This window comes from Cygnus olor, chromosome 3 (genome assembly GCF_009769625.2).
Source record: "Cygnus olor isolate bCygOlo1 chromosome 3, bCygOlo1.pri.v2, whole genome shotgun sequence".
Classification (NCBI taxonomy): Eukaryota; Metazoa; Chordata; class Aves; order Anseriformes; family Anatidae; genus Cygnus; species Cygnus olor.
The window spans coordinates 89,146,009-89,171,762 of NC_049171.1; the positions used below are offsets into that span (position 1 = coordinate 89,146,009).

At 47.8% G+C, this 25,754-nt stretch overlaps 1 protein-coding gene across 4 annotated transcripts in view; it reads right to left on the reverse strand.

The window, feature by feature from the left end:
- Positions 1-25,754, reverse strand: part of MDGA1 (MAM domain containing glycosylphosphatidylinositol anchor 1) — a 136,732-nt gene that overhangs the window by 72,128 nt on the left and 38,850 nt on the right. For 3 of the 4 annotated variants that reach the window (XM_040552847.1, XM_040552846.1, XM_040552849.1), the window contains exons 2-7: positions 16,772-16,911; positions 14,328-14,502; positions 10,226-10,422; positions 7,266-7,398; positions 2,951-3,220; positions 2,224-2,553 (exon numbers count right to left, since the gene is read on the reverse strand). In XM_040552847.1, the coding sequence (XP_040408781.1) occupies positions 2,224-2,553; positions 2,951-3,220; positions 7,266-7,398; positions 10,226-10,422; positions 14,328-14,502; positions 16,772-16,911 (1,245 nt within the window). The remainder of the gene's footprint in view (positions 1-2,223; positions 2,554-2,950; positions 3,221-7,265; positions 7,399-10,225; positions 10,423-14,327; positions 14,503-16,771; positions 16,912-25,754) is intronic. The other variant, XM_040552848.1, reaches the window with a different exon arrangement.

A 25,754-nucleotide genomic window follows, 5' to 3' on the forward strand; every position in this document is an offset into this window, starting at 1 on the left:
AAAACTTTGCCGATAAACAAAGTTAAAAGAAACCCACCAAAACAAACAAACAAGAAAAACAACCCAAGGACTGCAGCTAAAAGGAGCAGAGGTTACAGTGGGAAGAAGTTTGTTGTTCATGTCCCCAAGTCCACCAAGTTCCCCTTCCCAGGAAGGGGAAGCTCATGCCAAAAAACATATTATGTTGACATTTTATTTGTATTAGGCTTCAGAATTAACAGTTCAGCTAAGGCAAATATGGAAGCAATTGTTTTCTGAAAGCTCCTCTTTCAGCCCTTCAAGCTGACAGTGGCAACACTTGGATTGACACTTCCATAACCACAAGGGCTACGTACTTCATTTCCGTTTAAAGAAAAGTTAAAGACTACAGAGTCCATAACAAGCTGTATTAGCTCAATTCAGCTCCAGCAAAGGAGATTGTGCTACAGTAATTGCACACATTACAGCCCACAGCAGCTTTAGAGGAGATTTAGGATGGCTCCAGCCCCGTCTCCCGCAGCAGTGACCTCCCTATGCAACAGGGAGGCCACATTTTCAATTTGCAAGTCTCCCATGGGCTGAGGAACCTCATCACTCCCTGTCCTGAACAGCGCCACGGACGACAGCGCTCTCGGTGCTGACACCGCCAGCAGCTGTTCACCTGGCGAGAGGCAATTTTCTCCATGGGGAAAAGCTGTAAATTGTATTTGGAATTTTATTTTATTTTTTTTTTTAATTAAACCTGTCTCCTCGGAAGCACTCAGCAGAAGCTGCCACCTTTGTGAGCACAGGCTTTGTTTGACGGGGAAACATGAAGCTGCCACTGCTGCCCTCCTGCACTTATCCTGTGCTCTGGGGAAAATCCACTGGGTTTTTATTTAGGAACCATGTGCTGGAAGTGGCTCAGTGACTGCTGGGGGGGATGCCGTGATCTGGGCAGCCTCAACTGCTGCCCATTCTGCATGGAGGGCTGCTCCAGCAGGGATGATGGTATTTACTCCCTCGGTCACAAAGTAGCTTTGCTGGACCAGATTGCTGAAGGGAGGCTTTAAAATGCCCCTCTCCAGCAGCAGCACCCATGTGAGCACGTGGGTCTCACCTCCACCAGGAGGGCCAGAGCTCAGAGCAGCTGCCAGTGCCAGTGGCCAGCTGGCTCCTGGGCCAATACCTGCACCAACAGACACTGCCCAGCTCTTTGGTGGGATCATCCAGGGGCTCCCGGCCCTTTGCTGCCTCTTAGCCTTGTAGTCTTAAACACAACTGCACTCTGCCATCTAGTGATCTTGGGCAAAAAGGGTTGCTCCCAGCGGCGGCAGCCACACGAGGTTGGGAGACCCAGCTTTGCACCAGGGCTGAGGGGTTGCTAGCAGAGGAAGCACCACCACTGACATTTATCAGGTCCGTGGCTCAGTCTTCAGGCTCCTGCTGAATGTGGGTGCAGTCCCTTTGGGAACAGACCGGTCCCAGCATTTCTGCTGAGAGACAGAGGGATCCTGAGTCCTCAAAGCAGTACAACAGCACTTTCTGCTGGGGTGCTGAAGCAAGCAAGGTCCAGAAACAACACTGGGACCAGCCTGACTAATAGGTTCAGCACAACCAAGGACTGAGGACAAACTTCCCATGAAGATTCAGGACAAACTCCATGGGCAGCTCATTGCCCCCAGGAGCCCTTACCAGATAACTAGCCCGATGCTGCTTTGTGCCATGCCCTCACGGTGGCATGGATGTATTAGAGGGCAGAGCTGGACCCTCCAACTTCTCCAGGTGCCAAAAGACAGCCCTAAGACCTTGAATTTTAGTCCCCACAGTGACTCACAAACACACCTATAGCTTAGTGCTGTCCTCACCAAGTTTTGACCCTTGATTTACAGGGAGGAGACATTTATAACATATGGACTTCTGCAGAGAGTGCCCAAGACAGACTGAAATTGCAATCCAGTGAACATTAAAGTTCTTCACAGAATTTGCTACGACTGATGGTACCAGTCTTCCGGCCACAGCTCTGAAAGAAAGGGATATTCCTCATAAGCAATGCCAAAGAAAGCAAAGAGCTTTATTTCTCTTTTATTCCCTTCTAAGCAAAAGGACCTTTGAAATTTACTGAAATAACACCTCTGCTTTCTTCCTTCAGAATTTGGTGGCTTCTTTGAGCAGTCACACTCTAAACCTGTGGGATGTGGTCTGGGGAAAGCTGGTGATGCCAACAGCTCCCCTAAGGTCCCCAGCTGCCACAGAGGGGCTCACCTGTCTCTGAGGAGATGTTCACCTCCACGCTGAGGTCAGGAATGGGTGCTCCCTGGAAGGTGGCCACACACAGGTAGGTGCCGTAGTCACTGAACCTCAGGTCGATTATCTCCAAGCTGCAGGTCACGGGTGGGAGCTCGGGGTCATTCCTGGTGATGAGCAACCGGTCTGAGAACCTGGCTGGCTTCCCATTCTTGTACCAGGAGTAGACAACCTTCTCCTGGGGGACAGCATCCACGTGGCATGAGAGTTTCAAGTCCTGCCCTAACTGGATGGTCTCACTCTCTTTGATCACATCAGGGGTGATTTGGAACGTGGCATTCTTCATGGCTGGGACGAACACAGGTGCAAAACTATTTAGGGACAGCAAAGTGTCTCACATGGCACAAGATAACAGCCCTTTGTTGCTCTGGAGGGCAACATCTCTGTGCAAAATGTGTCCTGAGACCTTCCCCAGCTATGCTCGTGCAAGAGATCCCCAGGGCTCCCACCTGGTGGGCTGGGATCGCTTCTAGCCCAGAACAGTAGTATAGCCTGGGACGAGGCTGCAACAGCACTAGCACAGCTGCCGACCTGGGAGCAGAGAAGATTGCATGACAGCTTCTCCAGAATACGAATCTCTGCTAAGCATTGCACTTACCCTCAGCTGTACAAGAACAGTCAGGAAAAATGCAAGGCTGGCCCCTTCACCCAGAAAACCCACGCTACGAGAAAAAGAGCAACTTACACCGCACCAGCAGGTTCACTGTCTTCTTGGCTGGGTTCCCCACGTTGTTGATGGCTGTGCAGTTGTAGTAGCCTGAGTCCTCCACACGGATCCTCCAGATGGTGAGGTTGCCCCCTTGCACAAGGCTGTTGGGAGGCATCGGGCCAGGAGAGTGAGACCAAATCACCTCTGGCTGTGGGTCACCGCCTGTCAGAGAGCACTGCATAGTGATGTTGTCACCGGGGTTGACCACCAACGTCTCATTGACCGACAGTTTCAGAGCAGGTGGGGCTGGAAGAGGTCCAAGAGACACTGCTGAGCTTGAAAAGGACTCACCCACTCACCTGTGCACAGCTTCATACTTCCCAGGATTTCTTCATCAAAGCCTTCAGCCTAAGAGCCTTGCACAGAGGACCAGAACCAGACCATGAAGAGCAACTCCACACCCACTCCACGGGTGTCAAATACAATCTTCTATAGACCTGTGGACTATAGACCAAGTCCCGGGGATGCTCTTTCATGCACAACTGAAAAACTGGGAATGATTCAAAACGTCTAGACAACCTTCATTTTGAATAACCTAGTACGTGGCTTTGGCTTGTTTTATTTCTGCACCCTTCTCACTACATCCCCCTCCATGAACTGATCCAAAAAAACACCTCCCTTTGTATTCTCCATTTCATCCCATGACAAGCCTTTTAAAGCCCTTGTCAGCAACATCGCTTGCTCCATCCAGACAGCGCTGAGAGAGTAGCGGTCCCCAGCACAAAGGCGGGGAGTATGTTTTAAGTAACAGCCATAATAATGCAAAAGAAGACATTGTTCCATATTCATGAAGCCTGATTTAACAGCATCATTATTTCTGCCTCTCCTCTCCCTGGACCCTGCGTTAATGAGCTGTGCTGGATTGGTGTTGGATCTCTGAATTACAGCCCGTACAAACAAGGCAAGGAATGCTCTTTGCTCAGTACCCACACCATAATTTAGCTGCACAGCTACCTCTATGCTGGAATATTGTTTTGGTGCACCAAACCCGGTGTCCTCTCCCCGGCCATGGCATGTGGTATTTGTGCCAGATGTAGCCAGCTTGTACCTATGGATGAAGGCAACTCCTCTGCCACCTGCATTGGCCATTTTGGGGCCTGTGGTTGGAGCCCTTGAATTCGGAGAGGCCACGGCCTGAACACAGAGCCTTTGACAGGCTTATCTGCTGGACTCTTGGAAACAGAGTCCAAAGATTAATGCTCACTAAGCAGCAACACAAAGAGCTGTGCTCCCTTTCTGGGTGCCGGCTGGTTTCATGAGACGTGGTGAAGCCCGGGGATGCAGCAGCTCAACAGGTTGTGGTTGAGCAGGACGCTTCTGTGGCTAATGGGAGCTGATACCAATAGCTGCTCCTGCCCTCTAACACTGAACGAGTCTCAGATAAAGGCACAGACAAGCTGATAGACGCAGCATCTTGCCTGGGGACATCCTCACATCCCCTTCAAAGCTATAGAAAGGCTGAGACCAGCTTATGTTGAGAGAGGATGTCAGAGTTGGGGAGCAGGAACCAGAGTTCCTGCAGGCTTTGGTTAAGATTTCAGGATCCTGTGTTGTTTGATGTGCACATATCTGACCAACACTCATCTTGCTGAGCAGCGACACGTTCTGGGCAAGGCAAAATGGAAGAGAAGTGACAGGTTGGGCAAGGACTGCCTCAGGGCAGGCTGTGTGTGCATGCAAGAGGAGAGGCAGGCAAACTGCAAAGCAGCCACCCGCTCGGCTTGAGGCAGCGAGCTCCCAAAGCATGTCCCAAAACGGAGCCCTGGCTGTGGCAGCCTGCACAGGCTCCCACTCCCACTCCTGTCAGCGGATAGAGGTTAACATGCCGCAGACATTGTTATGCAGGAGATGAATCTCATTTATTTGTAACCTGTGGCAATTCCTTTTGTTCTTGGCTCAGAAAACCTGCTGGCGGAGTCTGCCGAGAAGCAAGGGGACCATTAAAAACAAAGAGTCGCTTTCAATTCCCTTTGAAGTCCAATTTGCTGCAGTAAAACTGCAGGAAAATTAACCAGCTGGGCTGCTTAATTTTGCAGAAATCAAGGAAGGGGAAAACATCAGCCCAGCCTTGTCGGGGCAGGCAATGACAGCCCGGTACTGAGCCAGCCCCACGGTTCTGCGGGACCCAGCCTGCTGCTCCAGAGCCACACAAGGGCAGCGGGACAGAGCAGGAGCAGGGAAAACCTCCTTCCCACCAAGGCTGCAGGCTAAGCATTGGTTGCCTGCTGCAAGGGCCAAGCTGTTGACACTGAGCTGGGGAGAAGCACATCTCCACGCTGGAGTCTGTGGTCTGTCCGAAGGCCCCTGCCAGAGGAGTCCAAGTGAGCCACCTAAGGAAGAGAAAACAAACTAGGAGGAGCAGATTCCCTTGGCCTGACATGCCACGACCCACTGGCTCCTCTCAAAGTCCATTGTGGCTGGGTCTATAAATATTTAAGAGATCAATTTCCATGCACCTCGGTGCCCTTTGGGCCCTCCTCAGTTACAAAGGCGAAGGCATCCTGAGCGAAGCTGCTCAGCATGCTGGGCACAGCCGAGGCTATGGAGGTTGCTAATGCATGAGCACAAGAGGCAAAGAAGAAATCTATGCAAACAAAAAAAAAAAAAAAAAAAGAAAGAAGAGGAGAGAATTAAGATTTTTCTTTAAATATTCTTGTCTATGCACAACACTACATACAGGGTAAGTGAGCCAGATAATATTTCATGTTAAATATGCTCCTGTTATTTAACACAAACCCTCCTTTCAGAGCAACACCAGCTTCATTTTTGTGGGAAGCTTTTAATACAATTTACTAGGAATACATATTCCATAGTCCCTTTGAGCTTGTGGTGTCAGGCTCCACTGTAACTGTGTATAAATATGCATTTACAGCTAAATAACACGAAAGAAGAACTAGATGTATGTGCCACATGGGCCAGGTTCAGAGCTTTAGTAAGTACCCTAAGAAGTTGGTAGGAAGTCAGCCATATGCTGGCTTCTGATCTGGCAACAACTTGAAAATACATTTTCCCTGTTCACTCAGTAAAGGGATTGGACCAAAATGAAGGATACTTTCCATGTGCTTGGGCTGTCAGGGGGAACAGGGCATGGAGAAATTTTTTTATTTTTATTTTTTTAATTCTTCAAATGTAAAGCCACACCAAGAAAGAGCAGCTGCCTGAGATCCCTTTCTACACCTCAAGCACAGGTTTTTAAAGGGAATATTCCTGCATTCTCTACAGTCTCCTCCTGACAGAAACTCAGGCAGTGATGTGAGCTGCCTGAGATATGTTCACAGGGATCTTACCACAGGAAGAATTTTTTTTTCCAACATTAGCTATATTTCACTTTCTTAAGCTTATTATTTTTCTTCTTTCCACATAAAATGAAGCAACTATTGTTCAGCACCCTGGGCTCAGTCAGATCAATAAACATAATTTATACAGTATCAACAATATCCCATCAACAGTTGGCAACATCAAAAGAGTTCTGTTTCCACTGCACAAAGATGACACCAGGGATACAAACTGCTTTGTGCTACATTAGAGAGAGGTGAATAATTCAAACAACTACATTGCCTTTCTTTCTGATCATGGAATACCCCAGAGCCGGAAGCGATTTCCTGACATTTACTTACTATTTGAAAATATTTGACATATGTGGGGACTTTGTCATGCTTTATTTTTTTTTTTCACGTTAAATGGACAGTTTGCAGTCAGGTCCTTGCAAGTGTTTGGTATGTGATTTTGGCTATCGGTGGGTTATTGCAAGTCAAGCAATAGGCACCAAATTGATTTTGTTCGCAACTGGAGGCACACTCAGGCAGTGCCAGCATGGATATCAGCATGTGTGTAGTAGTAAGATTTAATTATTGGGAAGGCAATGGAGATATTTGCTTTCCAGAAACATTGGCACCAGCAGGACCCCTGGGCTGGGAGGTGCTCTGAGCGCAGCCTTGCAAACCAGGCCAGAATCACACGTGAATGAATTATTTGTAAGGACTTCTGCAGCATCTGCCCTGCTCCAGACTGCATCAAATCTATTTTTAAAGTCACTTAGAATTATAAATAAATAAAACAGCATCTGGATTAAAAACTACATTGTACTTCAACACCTACAGGTAGTCTGCTTCAGTGATCACACAGCAGGCCTGGCCAAGGCACCAGCTAGAGGAAATCGAAGTATTCTTGGCCACAAAACTTCTGCGTTAAGGATTTACAACCTTAGCAGCCACACATGTGAACTTGAGGTGGTCCTCTCATTGCTGTAGGCCTGGAGAGGCAATGGCTGCTCAGCAGGCCATTACATTACCTGTGGTGTTTGTGAGCTGGAAGGTGATGGACTTGTCGGGGATGCTGCAGACGTTGCGGACGGACACCTGGCACGTGTAGCTGGCGTAATCCTGGGGCCGCAGGTTCTTCAGCTTCAGGACTTTGGTTTCACCCTGAGAGTTGGGAGGAAAGAGGGAGGGAAAGACACAGGTGTACAAAGCTCAGCTCATCATTGCATCCATCACCTGGCCCAAAGGCTACCAGCAACAACCACTGAAATCCCAGGGAGCTGTGCAGGCTCCAAGCCCTTCTAGCTCTGTACAAAGGAGACACGAAGGGTTTGCAGTGATAGCTCCACCTCCAGGATTTCTCAAAACACCCAGCAACCGACTGTCATATAACCTGAAAGCAGCGCTGAATGGGTCTAGGCATAATTTCTTGTCAACTGCTGTCAGAATCATCTTGCAGAACTCAAAAAGACTTGAACGTCCAAGAACAGGCCCTGATCTCATGCCAAGATGTCAGTAGGAGCCCAAATGAAGTCAGTGGGGTCTCAATATTGCAAAACCAAAGTAAACGGGAGCAGATGCTGGCCTAAATATGACATGCTTAACAGTTAAGCTTTAAAAAATTGCAGTGCAGGAAAAAAAAAAAAAGATAATTCAGAAAAATATTCAAATAACCCTCCCCAACCTTTCTGATCTCCTTTCTCCAGATTCTAATCTCATTTATGCTGGCATAAATCCAGAGTGTCTGCACTGACTTTGATAGCCTTTTCTCACACTATGGTAACAAACAAACAAACACAAAAATCACTCGCTAGCACTCCATCAGTTACTGGCATGTTGTAGAAACAGAATAAAGTTGTTAAATTAACAATAGATGTGTTCTGTAAATTTTTATTTATGGAATGCGGAAAGCTCTGAGATGCATCCTGTGGTTTGCACACCCTGCAACTCATATGTCTTCCCACGACAGCTTGTCGCTGCTGTTCTCCTTGTGTTTGTCTAAATCTCTTTTGAAGAAACCATTCCATAATTGCCTGTAAATGTGAGAAGGTGTCAGCACGACAAATCCTCTTGAGACAACCTCAAGGGACTGGGCGATGAGCTCAGGCATGCTAATATGTGGAGAACAAGGATCTGAACTGAGTAAATTAGAAAGATAAATACCTAGGAGACCAGTAACCCCATGGAAGTCCTGTCCCGTGAGATTTGTTGCTACACCACACAAACAATGGCATTTACAATGTGCACGTCAGCTGGTGACTTACACAGTCATATGTATCCATTTTATTGATTAGTAAATGTTGGGTAAATGTGTATAAACCTTCAGGGTAAATAAGTTTTGAGAAGCTTAAACAGCAAAGTCTTCTTGTCCTTTTTATTGTGAAGGCCTAACCAAACCTGACACGGACACCAGTTTCTCTGGCCTGACTCTCAGACCACAGTACCCCTATGAAAGGTGCTTTGTTAAACATAACTAATTTGAGCTCTGGCGAGGTTTGCTGTAGAGGTGTGTTTTGCCTAACTTCAACTCTTCTCAACCCAAATTCACAGATTTACACTGGTGCGAGCAGAAGGACCATCAGGGCATGCCTGAGTGAGCACGGCTGTCCTAACACCCACCCCAGAGGTGGGGATGACCCATCGTGGCAGGAGCATTGCCTGACAGGATCTGCAGGATCATTTACATGTTAATGAGGCGCCACAGTGAATTTCTGCCAGATGTTTTATTTAGCTTGAGAACACATCTCAAGTCCTCGGATATCCCCTCATTAAGCAATGTCTCCTGTTAATCACAGTGAGCTTAATGAAAGCTGGAAGTGCCCATGGTGGCTTCCTCTGAGGCCAGGGATGTCCTGCTTCGATGCCACATAACACTGGACAAGGCAAAGCTCTCTTGAGGTCCAAAGAGCAGCACTGACCTAAAGTATTTCTGCAAATCTGCTGCAAATCAGCATCTCTGTGCTCTGTCCTAATCCCACCACAAGTTTCCATTCGGCTGCCCATTTCCACGACCTGCAGAAATGGCCCATTTCAATAAAACATGAACATGACTGCATTGACTGAAAAGTTGCCTGGGACACCGCTCAGAAATCAAACTCAGCCACAATGTGCTTATGGCCCAGCTTTGGGAGCACTGGAGAGCAGAACGGTGTGTGGGATGAAACAGGCACCCTCGGGAGCTGCCCTCCCCTCCTCACGCTGCCTAGCGGTCTTGCAAAAGCACTAGGACTGGTTGACATCTGAAGGATACTCAGGGTTATAGCATGGCTTAGGATAACATGCCCAAGGTGCCTTGTCAAAAGAAAAATCCCTTGAATCACCCACTGCTTTGTCAGGCTAGTGACTGTGAAGGAAGTGGCATTCAGAGGGGTAACAGCTGTGCAGGGGCAAGTCCAGCACAGGTGAGCAGGGGAAGCAGAGAGGATGTGGCATGACACCTTGCCCCAGGACATCAGTCAGAAAGTGCCCAGACAGCCCAGCTGCATCTGTTGCTTGTAGCCATTAGGAAAAACTCTTCATCATTTGCCTCAGCAAGCCCACAGCAATTCCTGACATGGGCTCACACTGCTAAATATGAAACACTTTCCCTTGTTTATGGAGCTTGGGTGCTTGTTTAAGTAAAAAATAGCACTGAGAAGTAGAGGAGACCTTTTTTTTTTTTTTTTTGGAGAACAGTCTCAGCCACCCAACAGTCACGTAAATTCATTAGGGAAACTGTGGTCTGCTCTCAGGGAGCATGCCAAAAGGGGAAGGGATGGAAAGCCAGGGACTTCTAGGCTGTCACGCCCCCTCCTGCTGCTCTTTCCCCCTGAGAACCTGCATACAGAAAAAGGTACTACCAGAGCTTCTGGAGCTAGTGCTCCTTCCAGTGCCCACCACCCTCTCCCCAGCATCATAACCCCCACGCAGAGAGAAACACCATCCACTGCAGAGGGCACCATATCACACCACGATGCTCCTCACAAGCTGGTGGAGGTTTGCTTTTTTTCACCTGTGTGTAGAGGGGTTCATAGATGTCCACGCCATTGTCCTGACTGTGGGAAAGCGTCTCAGATCCCCGTTTCCATATGAAGCGAGCTGGAGGGTTGGAGTTGACGGTGCAACGGAGGAAGACAGTCTTCTCCTGGTAGAAGCTGCCACGTACATCGCTGATGGTCTGGTGAACGGTGAGAACAGGTTCATCTAGATCTGGAAGGAAGGCAAGGAGGGCCGCAGCAGTTGTTAGTGAAGCTTGGTCTGCCTGTACAGCCTGCAGAGTGGATGAAGCTCCAGGGGCCATAGGGGAAAGGGGAAGCTCCCACACATTTGGCCAAGGACAACTGCTGAGTTCAGAGCTGATCTGAGGGCAGGTAACACAAACAATATCTAAAGGGAACAGACAGGAGAAGCCAAAATTCTCCCGCTCACCACACAACATTCAAAGAATAGAAAGCACCCTCTGGTTGACAGATCCCATGTGATCCTCCAGTAAACTAGTTGCCTGCCACACACCTCTCTGACAAGTGGGCTGTATCACCCTCCTCAGAGGCATCCCACACCCAAAATCACCATTCTACACTTCAGTGAAACTACTCCATTCTCATTTCCTCTGCTCCCAATTTCCACTTCTCAGTGCTCTCCTGAAATCATGGGGCTAAGCCCATGCCTGTGAGATGCCAACGCAAAAGACATGACAAACCTACAAGTCAAGGGGTGAGAGTAGAAACTAGGTCAAGATCAAGGTCCTAGACAGGAGCAAGTCTGGTGGGGTGCCATGGGAACATGAGATGCAAAACACAGTGACAAGTGTGCACAATTTCCCTTGCTTTTCCTATTAAAGTATCCTCTGTGTATTTTCCCCTTTCCAGGTCTGTACTGACTCTCCCTCTTCAGCAGCTTCTACTCAATACATCCCTACCACCCACCCCTAAACTGATCAGATTCCTTTCTCCCTTTACAGAAAATACTCCTTCCTTCACCATACCTGCACCAGACACTAGCCCTTGTGATCAGATCACTGGTTATCAATAACTTCACTTGCAAGGAGGCAGGCAATAGCTCTGCAGGGAGCATACTTTCTCCCTCTACCCAGGGCACACTGCTCCCCAGGGACTGCCCTCCTGCTTAAAAAGAGATCATTTTCTGGGGCTTTTGCACCAGATACCACTGTTGGAACATCAAGGAAACACAGGGAGAACCTCAGAGGAGGTGGATCTTCCTCCTTCCAGAACTACTTTGAGATTGATTAGGGTTAAATATAAAGATCCCACTTGGCAAGATGGAACCAGCTAGCTCTCTAAAAACGAAATCTGCCCCCATGCCCTTAAACATATCTTGTAAAGTGTCTGTTGAGCTCAGTGAAGCAATTCTGTGCTTTCAGCAGCCTTATGACCCCATCTTCGACTGCAAGAAAACTGAGGCACATGCACCCAGTATGCCCATGTGCTGCCAACACTGTCTTCTGCACACGATAGCAGAGAGGATGAAGACACGTGCCTATCACCTCCAGCTCTCTCATGTCACCTAATTTTCAAGATATTTTATTCTAGAGATTTGCAAGTTTGGAAGTCTGGCTCCCAGGAAGGAAGTGGGGGAGCAGGGATGAGTTCCTGTTAACGTGTCATCCAAATAACGTATGTTCTATGCTGAATCACAAGTGTTAAGTGGTGGATTTGCATATTTTAATGAGCTGTATGCTTGGTAGACAGCACTTGTAATGGGACACAAGATTTGTTGGCTTGACCATACCATAGCTCAGAGAGACGAGAAGAGCTGTTAACTGAATGTCGACAAGAAAGGAGGAAAAAAAAAAAAAAAAGAAAGAAATAGGAAAAAAAGTGTAAAAAACATACGAAGGTGGAGGAAAATGGACCCTCTCCATAAAGTGCTCTATGTGTCTGTAAGATGACTGAATTTCTGAATTTTACATCAAATTCTCTTGGACCAGGTCTTTGGACACAGTCTTTCCTCTTTGCCCCTTCTTTATTCCTTAATCCCCCTTTATTTGTTCACACTTTACAGGAGCAAGTCTGTAGCTATCATCCCTCTGAGCCCCATTTCTCAGCAGGATTCAAGGCAAAACACTTCCCTTACCCATCAAAGAAGACACTCTCCATTCAGTTCTGCTGACTCCCAGCTACTCCTCACACAGAAAATATCTTCCTTTTTCTTGCTAAACCTTTCCCTCTTCAAATCTTTCATCCTTCTTTAATAGCAGTCAGCTCTAAGCCTAGTCCTCCTGAGAAAAGCTAAAATAAGACCTACGATGGTATACATGTCCTTGATGTACGAGTAATGCCACTGATGTCAGTGAGCTGCACAAATGATAAATTTGGCCCAAGGCTGCTCATGGAGATGATCACATGGGATGTTTCATGCGCAATATAAACTTGTAAACATCCATTCTTTCTTTCTCTTTCCTCTCCCTCTCTCCCACATGGAAATACTCCACACGACGGCTGTCTCTCTGCCAGTGCCTAGCCAATACTTTAAAGCCTCACTCAACATACATTTGGGGCACAGGAATAACTTGCTACACGGGTTAGTGCTTCTGTATTGATATCCTCTTGGCACCAATGATGCTCTCCACACAATCTGGCTGTCTAATACTAAAAGAATGAGTGAGGACTAGCACTGGCTGTCAAGGACACCAAGGTCCACATGAGAGTGATTACTTACCTCTAACGACAAATTAGGATGTAGGGAAAAGAGGGGTTTGTTTTCAGATTCTGGTTCATTCAGATGAAGGTTGCCTGGGTGAGCGTTCAACAAAAACTGTGGCTGTTCCTATGTGTTCCCTTGTACTTACTGCAAATGCCAGCAGAAAATAGACTCTCCTCCCCAAAAACCAAGTGAGCAGAACAGAAGTGTGTTACCAAGTCCATCTGCAGAGTAGATGTTAGTATGAGAAAGCCCTTGGCCACCCCATTAGCCCCATAGTTCTACAGGTCAGAGCTGCACGAGGGACCACGGGATGCTACATCACTCTAGCTCCAGTCTGCACTCCAGAAGTAAAGGGAATGCCTGCAGGCCATAAAGAGAGACTCATGCCACAATTCTGTTCCTAGAGACACAGGCCCTGGCAAGGAGTCATGCTGAGGACTGACAAAAACAAGTTCTTTTCATTACAGAAGGCTATTGTACACTGCACCTCAGCACAGAGGACTGTATTCCTAGAAGGACTTTGGGAACAGGGGGTGATGGGCTCATGGATAGGAGAGTTCCAGCTGTTGTAATTTATAATAATTTGTATGTATATATATTTTTAAGCATCAACCTCTTGCTGGCTAGGCCTTCTCAGATGATGTGAGTGAGAAGAGGGATTTCGTGTTAACAGGGCTGGAAGAAACTGGAATAGTGGAGAGCCAAGGACAATGAGAAGAATGATAATATTCCCCTAGAGGCCAAATCTCCTTGAAAGTTGCCAAGACTTTAAATCTCCAATTCCTCCTATCAGGGGGCATGGAAAAAGTCTAATTTCCTTCTCTTTTGATCGCAACAGCCCAAAAATAAACTTTAAGTCAGCATGAGAAACCTTCAGATCTTGGGGTGCAAGGTGGCATCTCCAGGACACAAGACAGACAGGCATTGCAAGCAGCCAGAGGAACGTTGAGTCACTGCTGAAACCGAGAGGTCCTCAACAGCTTCCCTCGTGTTTACCCCTTCACAGCACAGCTTTCTCAGGTGCATCCCAGAATCTTTTGCTCTGTTTCCACCACACTGCATTTAGCAATGGCACTGGTTTCAGAAGTGCTCCAGGCACCTGGGGCACTACTGATTCCAAGAAGCAAACCAAGGCTTGTTCAAAATGAAGACAAAGAAAGCAGAAGCCATCTACAACGCCACATCCCACACAAGTGCTAGGTACCCCTGGCAGTGACAGACATCACAGCACCTAGATAAGAGTGGTCTACGTGGACAGGCAGAGCCATCTTTTTCCCATAAGGTCCTGTTCTCCTAGGGAAAACAGACCCTGGGGACACCACAGTAGTCCCTTTGCTCCTGAATGAGATACGCATGGTCCTAGGGCAATGCAGCTCCCTACTGGCCACGCAGCAAAGCAGAGACACGCAGTAGAACTGTGGGAAGGTCTGGGTTGCCACTAAACGACTTACACTGCACATCTACTCGAATGGACTTGATGGCTGGGACCCCAACCCCATTTTCTGCTTTACAGTAATAGCGGCCCCCCTGCAGCCTTTGGATCTTCTCAATCCGCAGGGTCTCGTTAAGCACTGACGTCTCTTGGAATTTGTCCGATGCGCTGCCAGCGGTTTTGGTCCATCTCACCTGCACAAGAAGAATGATGGAAACACAAACTGTCAGTGGCACGAGCCAGAGATCCCAGAGAATGGCTGCAATCACTTTTCTCCTTTTCCTTTTCCTCCCCAGTCAGTCACAAAAGGGGTCCCTACAACACCGCCAGACCTTACCAAATTTCAGCTGCTGGTCTCAGTATGTCTCAGTAGACCAGCTGCTGATTCTCACCTGTTGCCAACCCCCATGTCCTAACACCTGGGGTAACCCTTCAGTTCACCCATACACACACTGCACATTCACCACTCCTACTCTGGTGCAGCAAACCCCAGCAACTTGCTTAGTTTAATACCACCACATGCACAGCACAGGACTTTCAGCATTAAGCCTCTGGATCCCATGTGGCTAGCAGGCCATGAAGCTACAGCAGACATCAGCTCATACCTACAGGGCTTTTATTGCAGTCAGCACCCTTTCATCTTTCTCTGGACAGCAAGGTTATTTCTGTTGTTTGCTTTTCCAAGAGTTGAAACCGCTGTTACTATCTGGCTCTAGCCTCCTTCCCACAGGGAACCCCATGTATGTTATTTTTTTAAAGTCATTCTTCTGCAGTACACAAACTTTTACTTTGATTTGGAAGCTACAGGAAAAGAAAAGGGGAAAAAAATCCTTTCAGATTACAGACTGTCTTGCATTTTTGGCCTTATGTTATGTGTCTTAAGGTCCTGGCTGGCGGGGGCAACATAGTGGCATGGTATTTCACGGTGAACAGTGGCAAGAGGACAGCACTCCTAAAGACTGAAGGATAATTCTTACGTCTGTAATGAGGTACAGCCCAAGCAGCTGAAGTACAAGCTTGCTCTCATTTTCTGCAACCCAGACAATAGAAGAGAGAGACGGCTTTTCTCAGCCCATTGGGGCCCTATGTCAAAAACCTGCCTTCTGAAGGCTGGTGACTCTGATGGTCTCCCACAGTTGTGCCACCTACATTCTGGGGCTGAGATCCAGCAGGTTCTGCCAACAGAAAGGAGATGGATTTTCATTCAACTTTGGCCATGGATGAGAAAGACCAGATACCTTGACCCCATACCTCAAGTTTTGCTTAAAGCTCACTGCCACCACCTGATTGATGCTGTTGCTCTAGAAAGAGCAGGGGTGTCCAAATCCCAGTCCCAGAGCACCAGGCTGAGCAGATTTTTGGAGCTAATGACCATGGATTTATTTAGTCTTTGTAGGCTTATTATGAAATTGTCTGAGGGCCCCAGGACTCTCAGAGTCTCATGTTTGCAAGGACACTTCAGCCAGCTCTTTAATCTTTTCAATTTCAATCTCATTTAAGTATTTTGGCCACATTTTCATGCTTTAATGACTGGCTGATAAAAGGGAAAAGAAAAGATTAAACAAAGGTTAGGAAAAGAGCTTAACTGTGGAAGAAATCTATCCATGAGGAGGGAGGGCAGAAACAGGACACGTGCCATGTTTTATATACACAGGTCCCAGCCTCCCTGGTCACGCCTGGTTCTACACTCCAGTGTCTCCCTTGTGTGTCTGGGCAATGACAAGCTGCAGTGTTGCCCACTAGCATGCTGTCTGCATCAGGCTCTGCTCCAGAAATCTCTCTGACTACTCAGGCTCAAATCCCCACACCCTGCCAGTACCTTCCCACATGTTCAACGTCCTTAGGCAGGGCCAGCCCTACCATCTTCCTCCTTTCTGATGTACATAGCTATCACCTAGCCATCACTGCCACAAGCCTAACCTGATCATTCTTGCTGACCTGGTTTAGATTTTTTTTTTTAATTGTTTCTAGGATATGTTTTGATGGATAATCCATTTCGAATCTTGCTGGCTGAGTCTCTTTCCCTCTCTTTTGTCAACTCCTCTAGCCAGGCCTCTCTTCACAAGAAAGTCCATGGAGGGGTTGAGGTGTATGCAGATGTATGGCTTCTCAGCACAAATGTCTTGGACTGTCAGGATTGGGGAAGGGGGCCGAGAAGGTGCATATATCATACTTGGCTCCCTTGAGTGTATTCTGCCACATCCAGCCTCCCAGGACACACCAGGTGCCACTCCTACAATGCTCTGTCCTGGAGCAGGCTGACCCATGCTCTGGTCCTTCACATACTGAAGACCACTAGAACTTCTGGCTAGGCTCCTGCAAAATTCTTTGGACATATTCCTTGAAAGCAAGGCTGGCCTCTTCATACTTTAAACAAAACTTGTGTTATAGGGCATCCCTAATTGACTCCAACACATACGATGAAGCCGGGCACCCTGCTGACAGGCCAGGCTGAAAGCTTACCTGTGGCCGGGGGTGTCCTGTGACCAGACACTGCAGGACCAGTGTGTCCCCCTCCCTAATCGTGTAAACACGCTCGCTGATGTTGTCCTCCTTCACCACGCACGCCTGCCCGGCATGGATGATTTGGGCCTGAGCAGGAGCTGTGGGGAGGAAAGAAGAGGTAAAGAGGGAGACAAGCAGCACCCCAGCCCCTTGACCCACCACCCATGGTGGCTGTTCCCATAGCAGGGTGGAGGAGCCACCTCTTTGAACCACAGAGGGGAAGAGTCAGACAGTGCTATGCACGAGACACAAATGCCTGAGGAAATGGAGCACTGAGAGATCTTCCCCGTCTCCTGAGGGGCTGCTATCAACTCTTACTTTAAATCCTTTGGTGCTGTTGCGTTCAGTGCCTAGAGCTACTAATCCCATGTGGAGCTTTCCTAAGGCCTGCACAGTGTCCTGCACAGGCTTGAGGACCAAGGCCTTCCTGCTCTCACCTCGCCCAGAAACATGCATACGCAAGCGGTTAAAGCAGGGATCTGGCCAAATCACATCTGCTCTATGTCTAAAACAGGCCTGACAGCTATGATTTACCATGCAGGGGGGCATAACAAACAGCACCTATGTCCCACTGTAGCCCTGACCAGCAGCAGGGAGAGAGAAGCTGTAGGAGAAGAGGATCAAATAAAGCAGCTCCGGAGGCGTGCACAAGTAGGCCTCGGCTCCCTACTCCGAAAGCGCCTGTGTGATCACCAAAGCGGCTGAGATGTATTGAAGGTGACTGCGCAGCCCGATGGGACACCCGTGCTTGTTCGAGGGGAAAACTCCAGTCACACTTCAAGGAACAGAGAATCCCACAAATGTGTCTAAGAACCAGTAACTCAGTGACAGTCCCCCTGGGATGCACTTCCCCGTCTTGCTACAACGCTTCCAGGTGACTCCAGAGCTGCAGCTCTAGTTCCCATTAGTGAAATACAATGCAAACGAACCAGCCACTGAGGAGACGATCAAAGGCTTTAAAGCAAAGAGCCTTCGTGAGCCTTCTGAAACAAGCACTGCTTTTTCCACAGCCTGTTAAAGCTGAACTGAGCACCCACTTTTTCAAAAAGGTTAGCTGAACTTCAAGACTACTTTTTTTTCTTTTTGAAAGCACATTTTCGCTCTGCCACAGGCATGACCAAAATGCCTTAAACCCACCCAACTGGGAAATGGAAGTGCTCAAATTTATGCTGGTTTCATCCACCAGCAGCACAGACCAAGGGCAGGCTGGGCTTGGGCAGCAGAGAAGATCCGCCTTTGAGGTTGGCCTCTACAAGCTGGTGTCACTGCATTGCACTGCTCCCTGAGCAGCAGGGACACAAGAACAGCCCCAGCGCTAGTGGGGAGCATGCTGCTCTTGCTGCTGGGATTTTCCAGCCTTCCATGACCACCCAGCACGCTGGCAGCAGCACTGCTCAGACAGCAAGTTACTCCTTTTTGCACCTCTTCCTTCCAGCTTAGTGCCACTTTGTTGACAAAATCATTTTGTCCTTTTGCTATCCTAACTATGACTAAGTGAAGCGACACATCTATTCGAATAATATGATGGCACAAGCATAGACAAATCCCTCAGCTTTCCCATCTTCAGGGCTCATAGGAACATGCCTACCATCACTTGGACACCATGCAATACTGAAACCACTTAGCAGGTGAGTGACCTTCCCTGCCTCGATGGCAGAAGATCCTTGTTAAAACAGAAGAAAGAAGAAATCAGAAACCTGTATATGTGCAGGTATACATGTGTGTATGTATACACTTATTAAGTAATACAGTGACTTATCCAGAAAAGACGTCATGATTGCTTGTCAAGTGAACAATAGCAGAGGAGCAATCCAGATGCCCATGTAACCTTTGCCAATACACCTTAATCCAAAAGACAGTCTCATCATGCTGCTTCAGCCCTCAGATCAGTCCTCTGCAGACATGTCATAACACACATGCACCGCAGAGAATCATTCACAATGCCATGACCCAGTCTGTGATATTGAAGACTCCCTGCTCTATGATTAAAGAAGGCATCCTGTCCTTTCCTATCCTGGAGTATATTCTCCCTGTGACCTGTGCTACCCATTTTTCAGTGGGATCCTGACACCCTGCAGCAGCAAAGCTCTTGAAATCTCTCTACACTTTCTCTGGGCTGCATTTGCCGGCTGGTGGCTCTGTTCTCCCTTTGCAAATGTAACCTTGCTGCAAAAACTAATTGCCAGCCACCCCATGGAGAATTAGAATATTTATCTGCAGCTCTAGCTCTCAGTTAAATGTTTCCTTGAGTTGCTCTGCCATACCCCATATAGTGCACAATTTCTCTAGCCTTAAGTCGTTCAACTTGTATGCTTCTGCCTTTGGCCATCCCGCTTCCATACATTCACCTGTCTTCTGTAACCCTTGTCTGCCACCTGTCTAAAGGCATTCATACCTGGGGAATTTCCACAACAAAACAAGTAAGTACAGTGTTATGGGACAAGAGAGCGTTTGTCTAACTACTTGGGTGCTAAAATACTTTGCCACCATCATTGTTGCCTGAGTTTGATAGAAATATTATTTAAAGTAATCCTTATTCTGCAGTACAAAGCATTATATGGCACTAGCTTATAGCAAAATGACAATGTTAGAAATAAGCCCTGCATCACAGTTTTGTTCTTCTCTCCCAAATCCCCCATGGGTCCACTGGGCTGTCATGAAGCTCAGAAGCAAGGCTGTATATGTTCCAGCTTTGTTTGTAGGTGCCTTAACTTGCCTGTGTTACCATCAGTAATACCTTCAGCTATATTTAGTGGAAAGGGACGTCACTTTAAGTGAATCCCCACTGTTCAAGCTGTAACATCTCTCTTGTAATCACAGCATCAGGTCCCCAGCAAGACCAACAATTGTTTTGACGTGTTTTAAACTTCATATGAATCTAAATCTCTCAAAAGCGAGCCCAGAAAGCCTGGGGTTGTCTTGGAGAGAAAAGCATTCAGGGAGATTGAATAGGAGGCTGAGAAAACTGACATTGGTGGAGGTGTGGGGGCTGAGCAAGGGACCAATACAGCTCCTGAGGGATTGCTTTAAATTACAGGATGAGACTCTGGAAGGCTTCGGTTCTAAGCTTAGCCTGCCACAGCATGCAGAGGCTGGAAAAGTCACCTCGTTCCATGTTATGAATGAGCAGAGAGATCGTGAGGATTAATTGCACTTTTAATGTGCTTGAACAGAAAGAATACATTATTGTTTGACATCATCCCAGGTTTCCTGGAGGATTTCAGGATGCAGACAGTTTGCACATTGCCAGGACAACAGGATGGCAGGACCATGCCTGTCAGAGTCACCTGTTTCACAGAAGGCCCTTGGGAGGAAAAAGAAAGGCTGGAGCATGATGCCAGGTGCTGGAGATGAAGCAGTAATCTCAGCGGTGCTCCACAAGCAGTGAGCCTTGCACAGATATAGCCTGCCCTGCTAAGCTCTGTGGAGCAAAACCAATCTCCTCAGGCTGGCAAACCCCAAAGGAGACGGACAAGACCGACCTCTGGAGACTTCTGGGGAGTAAGAAGGGCCACATTGTTCCCTGCCCTTTTTCCCATCATTTCCATGGATAGATGCATCATCACTTCCATTCCACTTCCAGGTGAGAGATCAATTTATGGAAGTCTCCCAGCACAAAGCACACCAGCGAAACTGATCCAACCAACTTTTTAAAGGCAGACACTTAGTCATGCAAAATTCAGGCTCTGAACCTGCTCCATTAAGAACTTCCTCTGGAAAGGGCTGACTTGCAATACATTTGGCATCTGCATGGAGATTTCCTACTATGCTTTCCACTTGATATATTTACACATTAAAACAAAAGGAAATTGGAATGGGTAAAATAATTTTATTCCCAATGCAATGTACTATACGATGTTATTATTACCATAATCCGGAAAGTTTATGACACTCCTGGTGCTTAGAGGTTGCTAATATCATTAAAAGGCAGAAAAGGAGATTTTTTTTTTTTTTTGAGAGGACTGAGTAATGTGCATTTGGTTCACACATCTAGCCACTTCATCTTTTTGAACCTGAGATCCCATCTCTATGATGACAATGATGAGAACTCCTTCACAGAGAGGGTGGTGGGAGATGGATACTGCATTGCGAGGAGCCAAGTGAAAATCTATAGCTCAAGGAGGACAGAGCGAGATGGGGGCAGGAGATGGGGAGCAGAGATAGACAAGAAGGGAACAGCGTCCTTAGGGCTCTAACAGTTTATTATCTACTCCAGATATATATGTCTCCAGCCCTGTCTGCCACTCAGAAGAAAACCTCTGAACACACAGCAGCACACAGCCCCCCAGGCACACCAGAGGGGCTGGTTGGTGTGCCTGGTCCCCCTGCACACACTCCCTCCGTCATGGCCAGCAGCCACCAGGACAACCACTCATCCCTTTTATAGCACTGTATCAACTACACTGCCACATTTACCACCTGCACGTGTCCTGCATACAGCCTCAACAATGAAGAGCATTCATCTCCAAAGCTGCTGGCGTAGGACCTCCCATGGTCATGCTCACTGGGACACTACATCCTCCCCCAGTGCTGCCCTCCTGCTGGGTGCAGAAAGGGAAGCCATGGCTGAGCTCTGCCACATGATGCCCTCTTGCATCCCTGGTGTAATTTTAATGTCAGACTCTTCTGCAAGTATGCTAGGCAAAGAAGCCAGGTTCCTGCCTACCCCTTCCTTCACAGACTCCCTGGACTTATATCCCTCAGCTACGTAGGAACATGGCAGGGGGCACTAGTCACTAACCTGCTGCTGAAACCTCAAAAACCCTGCTGGTCTCCTTCCCTCCCCTTTCCTGCCCTGATCAAGTGACACAAAGTACACAACTCGAAGGGAGTTCCCAGAAAGGGGAAAAATACACTGCATTTATGGAGCAGATGTGGTTGAATAAGAACATCATCAGTGAAATCTGTATGTGACTTTTGTTGCTGCATGGCCACTCTCAGTAACAGCTTGCCCATGGGTGGCACTGCCCTATGGCACTGTTAGTTACAGATGCTGCAGTGCAAAGCACCCAGGGAGCATCCCAGGCTTTGAAGTCACTGCTTTAATGTTTTATCCATCTTGTTCATACAATGTGCAACACTCTGCCTGAAGAGGAGGCAGACACAAACATGAAGACCTTTGAAAAAGAGGTCGTGTCCCCTTAGGAGGGCACAAAGAGAAGCAGGGCACAAATAAAGGGAAGAGACACCGGCAACAATCAGCAGGAGCAAGGAAGGTCTGGTAGGATGGGAAGGGTCTGCAGAGGCCATGTCCTGACAGTCAGACAAAACATCCTGCTTATGCCTGCTCTGGGAAGGGACGGCAGCTGCCTCGTTGTGTGGTCTGTCACTATTCAGCTGGTCTCATTGATTGCTCCACTGTGGATGAAGACCACAGGCCCTGCTGAAAATTTCAACTAAACAAATTAACCAGGCCAGCTCCAGCCCACAATGCTGGGCATGATATCGATGGGCCATTTGAAAAAGAAAACTCACTCCAGCTTGAGGCTGATTATGGAAATAATAATACACAATCAGTGTCCATTAACACTGTCAGGAGGTCTGTGGATCAATAGCGTATTAATGGCTGAAGAAAGACCGCCCATACCTACAGGCAGTTAAGACCAGCACGCTGGCAGAGGGAGAGGAGATAGCAGCTGACGGGTGTAAAGGAGCTCAAACACCTGATGCCTTTGAGCAGCCTGCCCTGGGGTGCCCGTGCCACCACCACTGTCTGAACATGTTCCCTGTCTGCTTGGCGAACCCGTCTGCGCCTCATCCCCCTCCAGACCCTCTCCCAGCTGAAGGTGCCCGGCACAGCCTAGCCTGCCTAGGGTTACTCCCAGAGCAAAGAGGGAGGATGGTGACACAGAAGTCCCCAGGGAGGGGAGAGCTGCAAGGAGCAAAGCACGTCCATGTTCCCAGGTTTCCTCCCGCTCCTTGCTCTGAGCCTTCCTTCACCTCTCCAGCACTACCTTCAGCACACGGCCTCCTGTGAGCCCAGGGCTTCTCTCCCGAAGCTCCTCCTGTTGACTCTTCCAACACGGCGTGCTGCCTGAGTGACTCTGCCATACCAAAAGGCTGTCCTAAAGCAAAAGCCTCCAGGAAGCCCTCCCGGCATGCTGACACTAAGGATTACAGCTCCAAGCAAGACTGATCACCGCTGAGACTCTCTTGATCCCCATGTACCAGTGCTGCAGTCCAAACCACGTACACCTAAAAAAGGTCTGCTTGCTGGACTCTTGGCCTAAATTTGCAGCAGAGAATATATATATTTCAGCAGCAAAATGCCTGACTCTTCATCATAATTAAAATACAAACATCAATCCACACACAAAAGAAACACAGCCACTTCTGAGATATGCAAAGTGACCATGCCTAACCCTATACAACACTTCACAGCACTCTTGAGCAAAAAGGGAAGAATATAATTTTTTTTCTGATGGAAAGCACACAGAAATCACAAGAGACGAGGAAAACAATCACAGAGCATGAAACTTGGCCAAAACTATCTCTTTACATCTCTGGCTGCTTGCATATCCAGAAACAGAGTTCCCTTTCACAAAGCTCAGCCAGATGATTTGCATGGTCTTAAAATAACTTTTTGCTTAATCAATGTCACTTCCTTGAAGCATCTGTACAATTTGGTTTCTTTTAGAAAAATGCCAGCAACAAAATCACGTGAGATGTCATGAATAGCAGGTACATCCCCCAGCGACTGCAACAGCTGCTTCTGAGATCTTCATTCGATTTAAAACTGAAGAGGGTATTGTATGCTTTACTGAAGAGCAACCAGATCATCACTAACTCCCCCAGCCCCAACTCCAGTGCCTGCAGCAGCTCATCAGTTTTCCACAGTGTTCAAGAAACTTGCTTACACAGGTCCACCCAACTGCAGAGCATCACGCTGCAGAGCGAAATCAATCAGAAACGTTTTGTTGGATAGGTATCAAGTGATAGATATTACACACACAACACTACTGTGGCATGAACTCTGCATCACTGCCTAACTCGTGCCTGAGGGGAATTTGTACAGATGACTTAACACAAGGTAGGTTGCGTTCAAACCATTTGGGGTTCCAGATGCAGTGGCAGTCAGAGCCTGCACCCGAGTTATACTGTGCTGGGAGCATCCAGCTTTGGTTAGGAAATGAAAAAACAAGTGTGTCTCACGATGACCATAAAAGAGACTATCTTTCCCAGCCCACTTCCTACTGTACCAGCTTCAAAGTCTGTGCTGTATCACTAAATCTTGCTGCAAAACCCAACGAGCCACAGAGCCACACTCAGGAGAGGTGATCCAGCTAGGCTGAGTGTTCAAAGCATCATACTTAAAAAGCCATTTCTTGTCTGGTTGCTACTTAATGTTCTTAAGCATTTGGGGGGGGGGGGGGGGGGGGGAGGGTGGAACGGAAACGAAACAAGCAGCTTGGAGGAGAAATCAAGCACTCTGTCTTCTAGGGCCCACAGACAGACTGACCTGTTTGCCAGCTGGTAAAACACCTAGAAATTAAACAGTCCGGTCAGAAAAAAAAAGAGGGCTGCAAGAAGAGAAACTCAGCTGGGCACAGCACTGACATTTCCTTATCCTGCCTGTGAGCTGCAGGAATGCTCCTGAGGGCAGACCAGCAGCAGGTTGATCCCTTGCTTGCCAATGGAAACTCCCAACAGGTCTCCAGTGCCCTGAGTGGATCCCCAGCTGTTCCATTGTCCCACCACCCTCCAAAGGGGCACAGACAAATGCAGGCTTACAGAAAACCCACCAACACTCCAGTCTTTCATAAGCAGCCCACACGCCCTCAGCTTCCAGCACACCCCTCACCCAGATAACTCTGTGCTCTGGATAGTTTCTGAGCACCCGGCCAGCAGGAGAGCTGAGATCGGCTTGGATGGACAGGAGCCAGCTGTTCTTCACACATCTCACTTTCTATTCTCACTCTTCTTTCCCAACATGAAGCATCCTCTGAAGCTTCACATCCCCACTCAGCCATGAAAGCTGCGTTCCACAGAGATGCGGCAGCTTCTCAGCACGGCCCAACAGGTGCCCAGTACCTGCAGTTAATAACCCTTGCAAGCAAATGGGCTTTGCTCAAACTGTCCCAAGGGCTTTGCTCCTCTCCTCCTTTCCCTGAATTCAAGGTCTGCTCATTCCCAAAGTCATCATTGATATTGCTTGTTCCATATCCTTTTCCTTCTTATGTTAAATCGCTTTGGTACAACAGTGACTTTTCAACAGAGGTTCATGCACAGATCTATAAACCAACGTAGTTTGAAACTCAGCTGTTGTTTTATTGCTGGACCATTTAACACAGGAGATGAAAGGAGAGCACAACAAAGACTCGTCATCCCTTCAAAAGGGAGAAAATATGTCAATTTGCTAATCATCTGTCACCTACATTAGCGGAAAAGGTGCATGAACTCCAATCAATGAATAACTACAGGCTCCTTTTCGTATCAGAAAGGAAAAAAAATAAGCATAAGGCAACAGCTGTGACACCTGAATCAGAAAAATAAGGAGAGGCAGAGGAAGGAAGCAGTTTCAAACCCAGTTCCCTGGCTGGCAGGACACACAAGGAATGCTACACATTTATCTGTTGAAAAACGAGGGCTCCACTGAAGTTGCACACACGTGATAACCCACCTCTGAAAACACAGGATAACAGAAACTGATGCAAGAACAATAGACAAGAAAAAACAAAAAGCGAAGCCCTGTGTAGTCAGGGTACACTAACCCAGTCTGGGTAGGAATAGGAGTATTTCCATGAAAATCCAGCTGATGATGTTCAAAATGCTAAACTTTGAGGTCCAGATTCTTCAGTGCTGAGGTAGAACCTGGGGTCTGGTGAGTATCAGACGGGCAGGCAGAGCAGAGCTGTCCAAGGAGGGGACTTCTCGCTGTGTGGAGAGCCACAAGGGACGTTGCACACGCAGGGCTGCTGGCCCCAGCAGGTGTGTGCAGCAG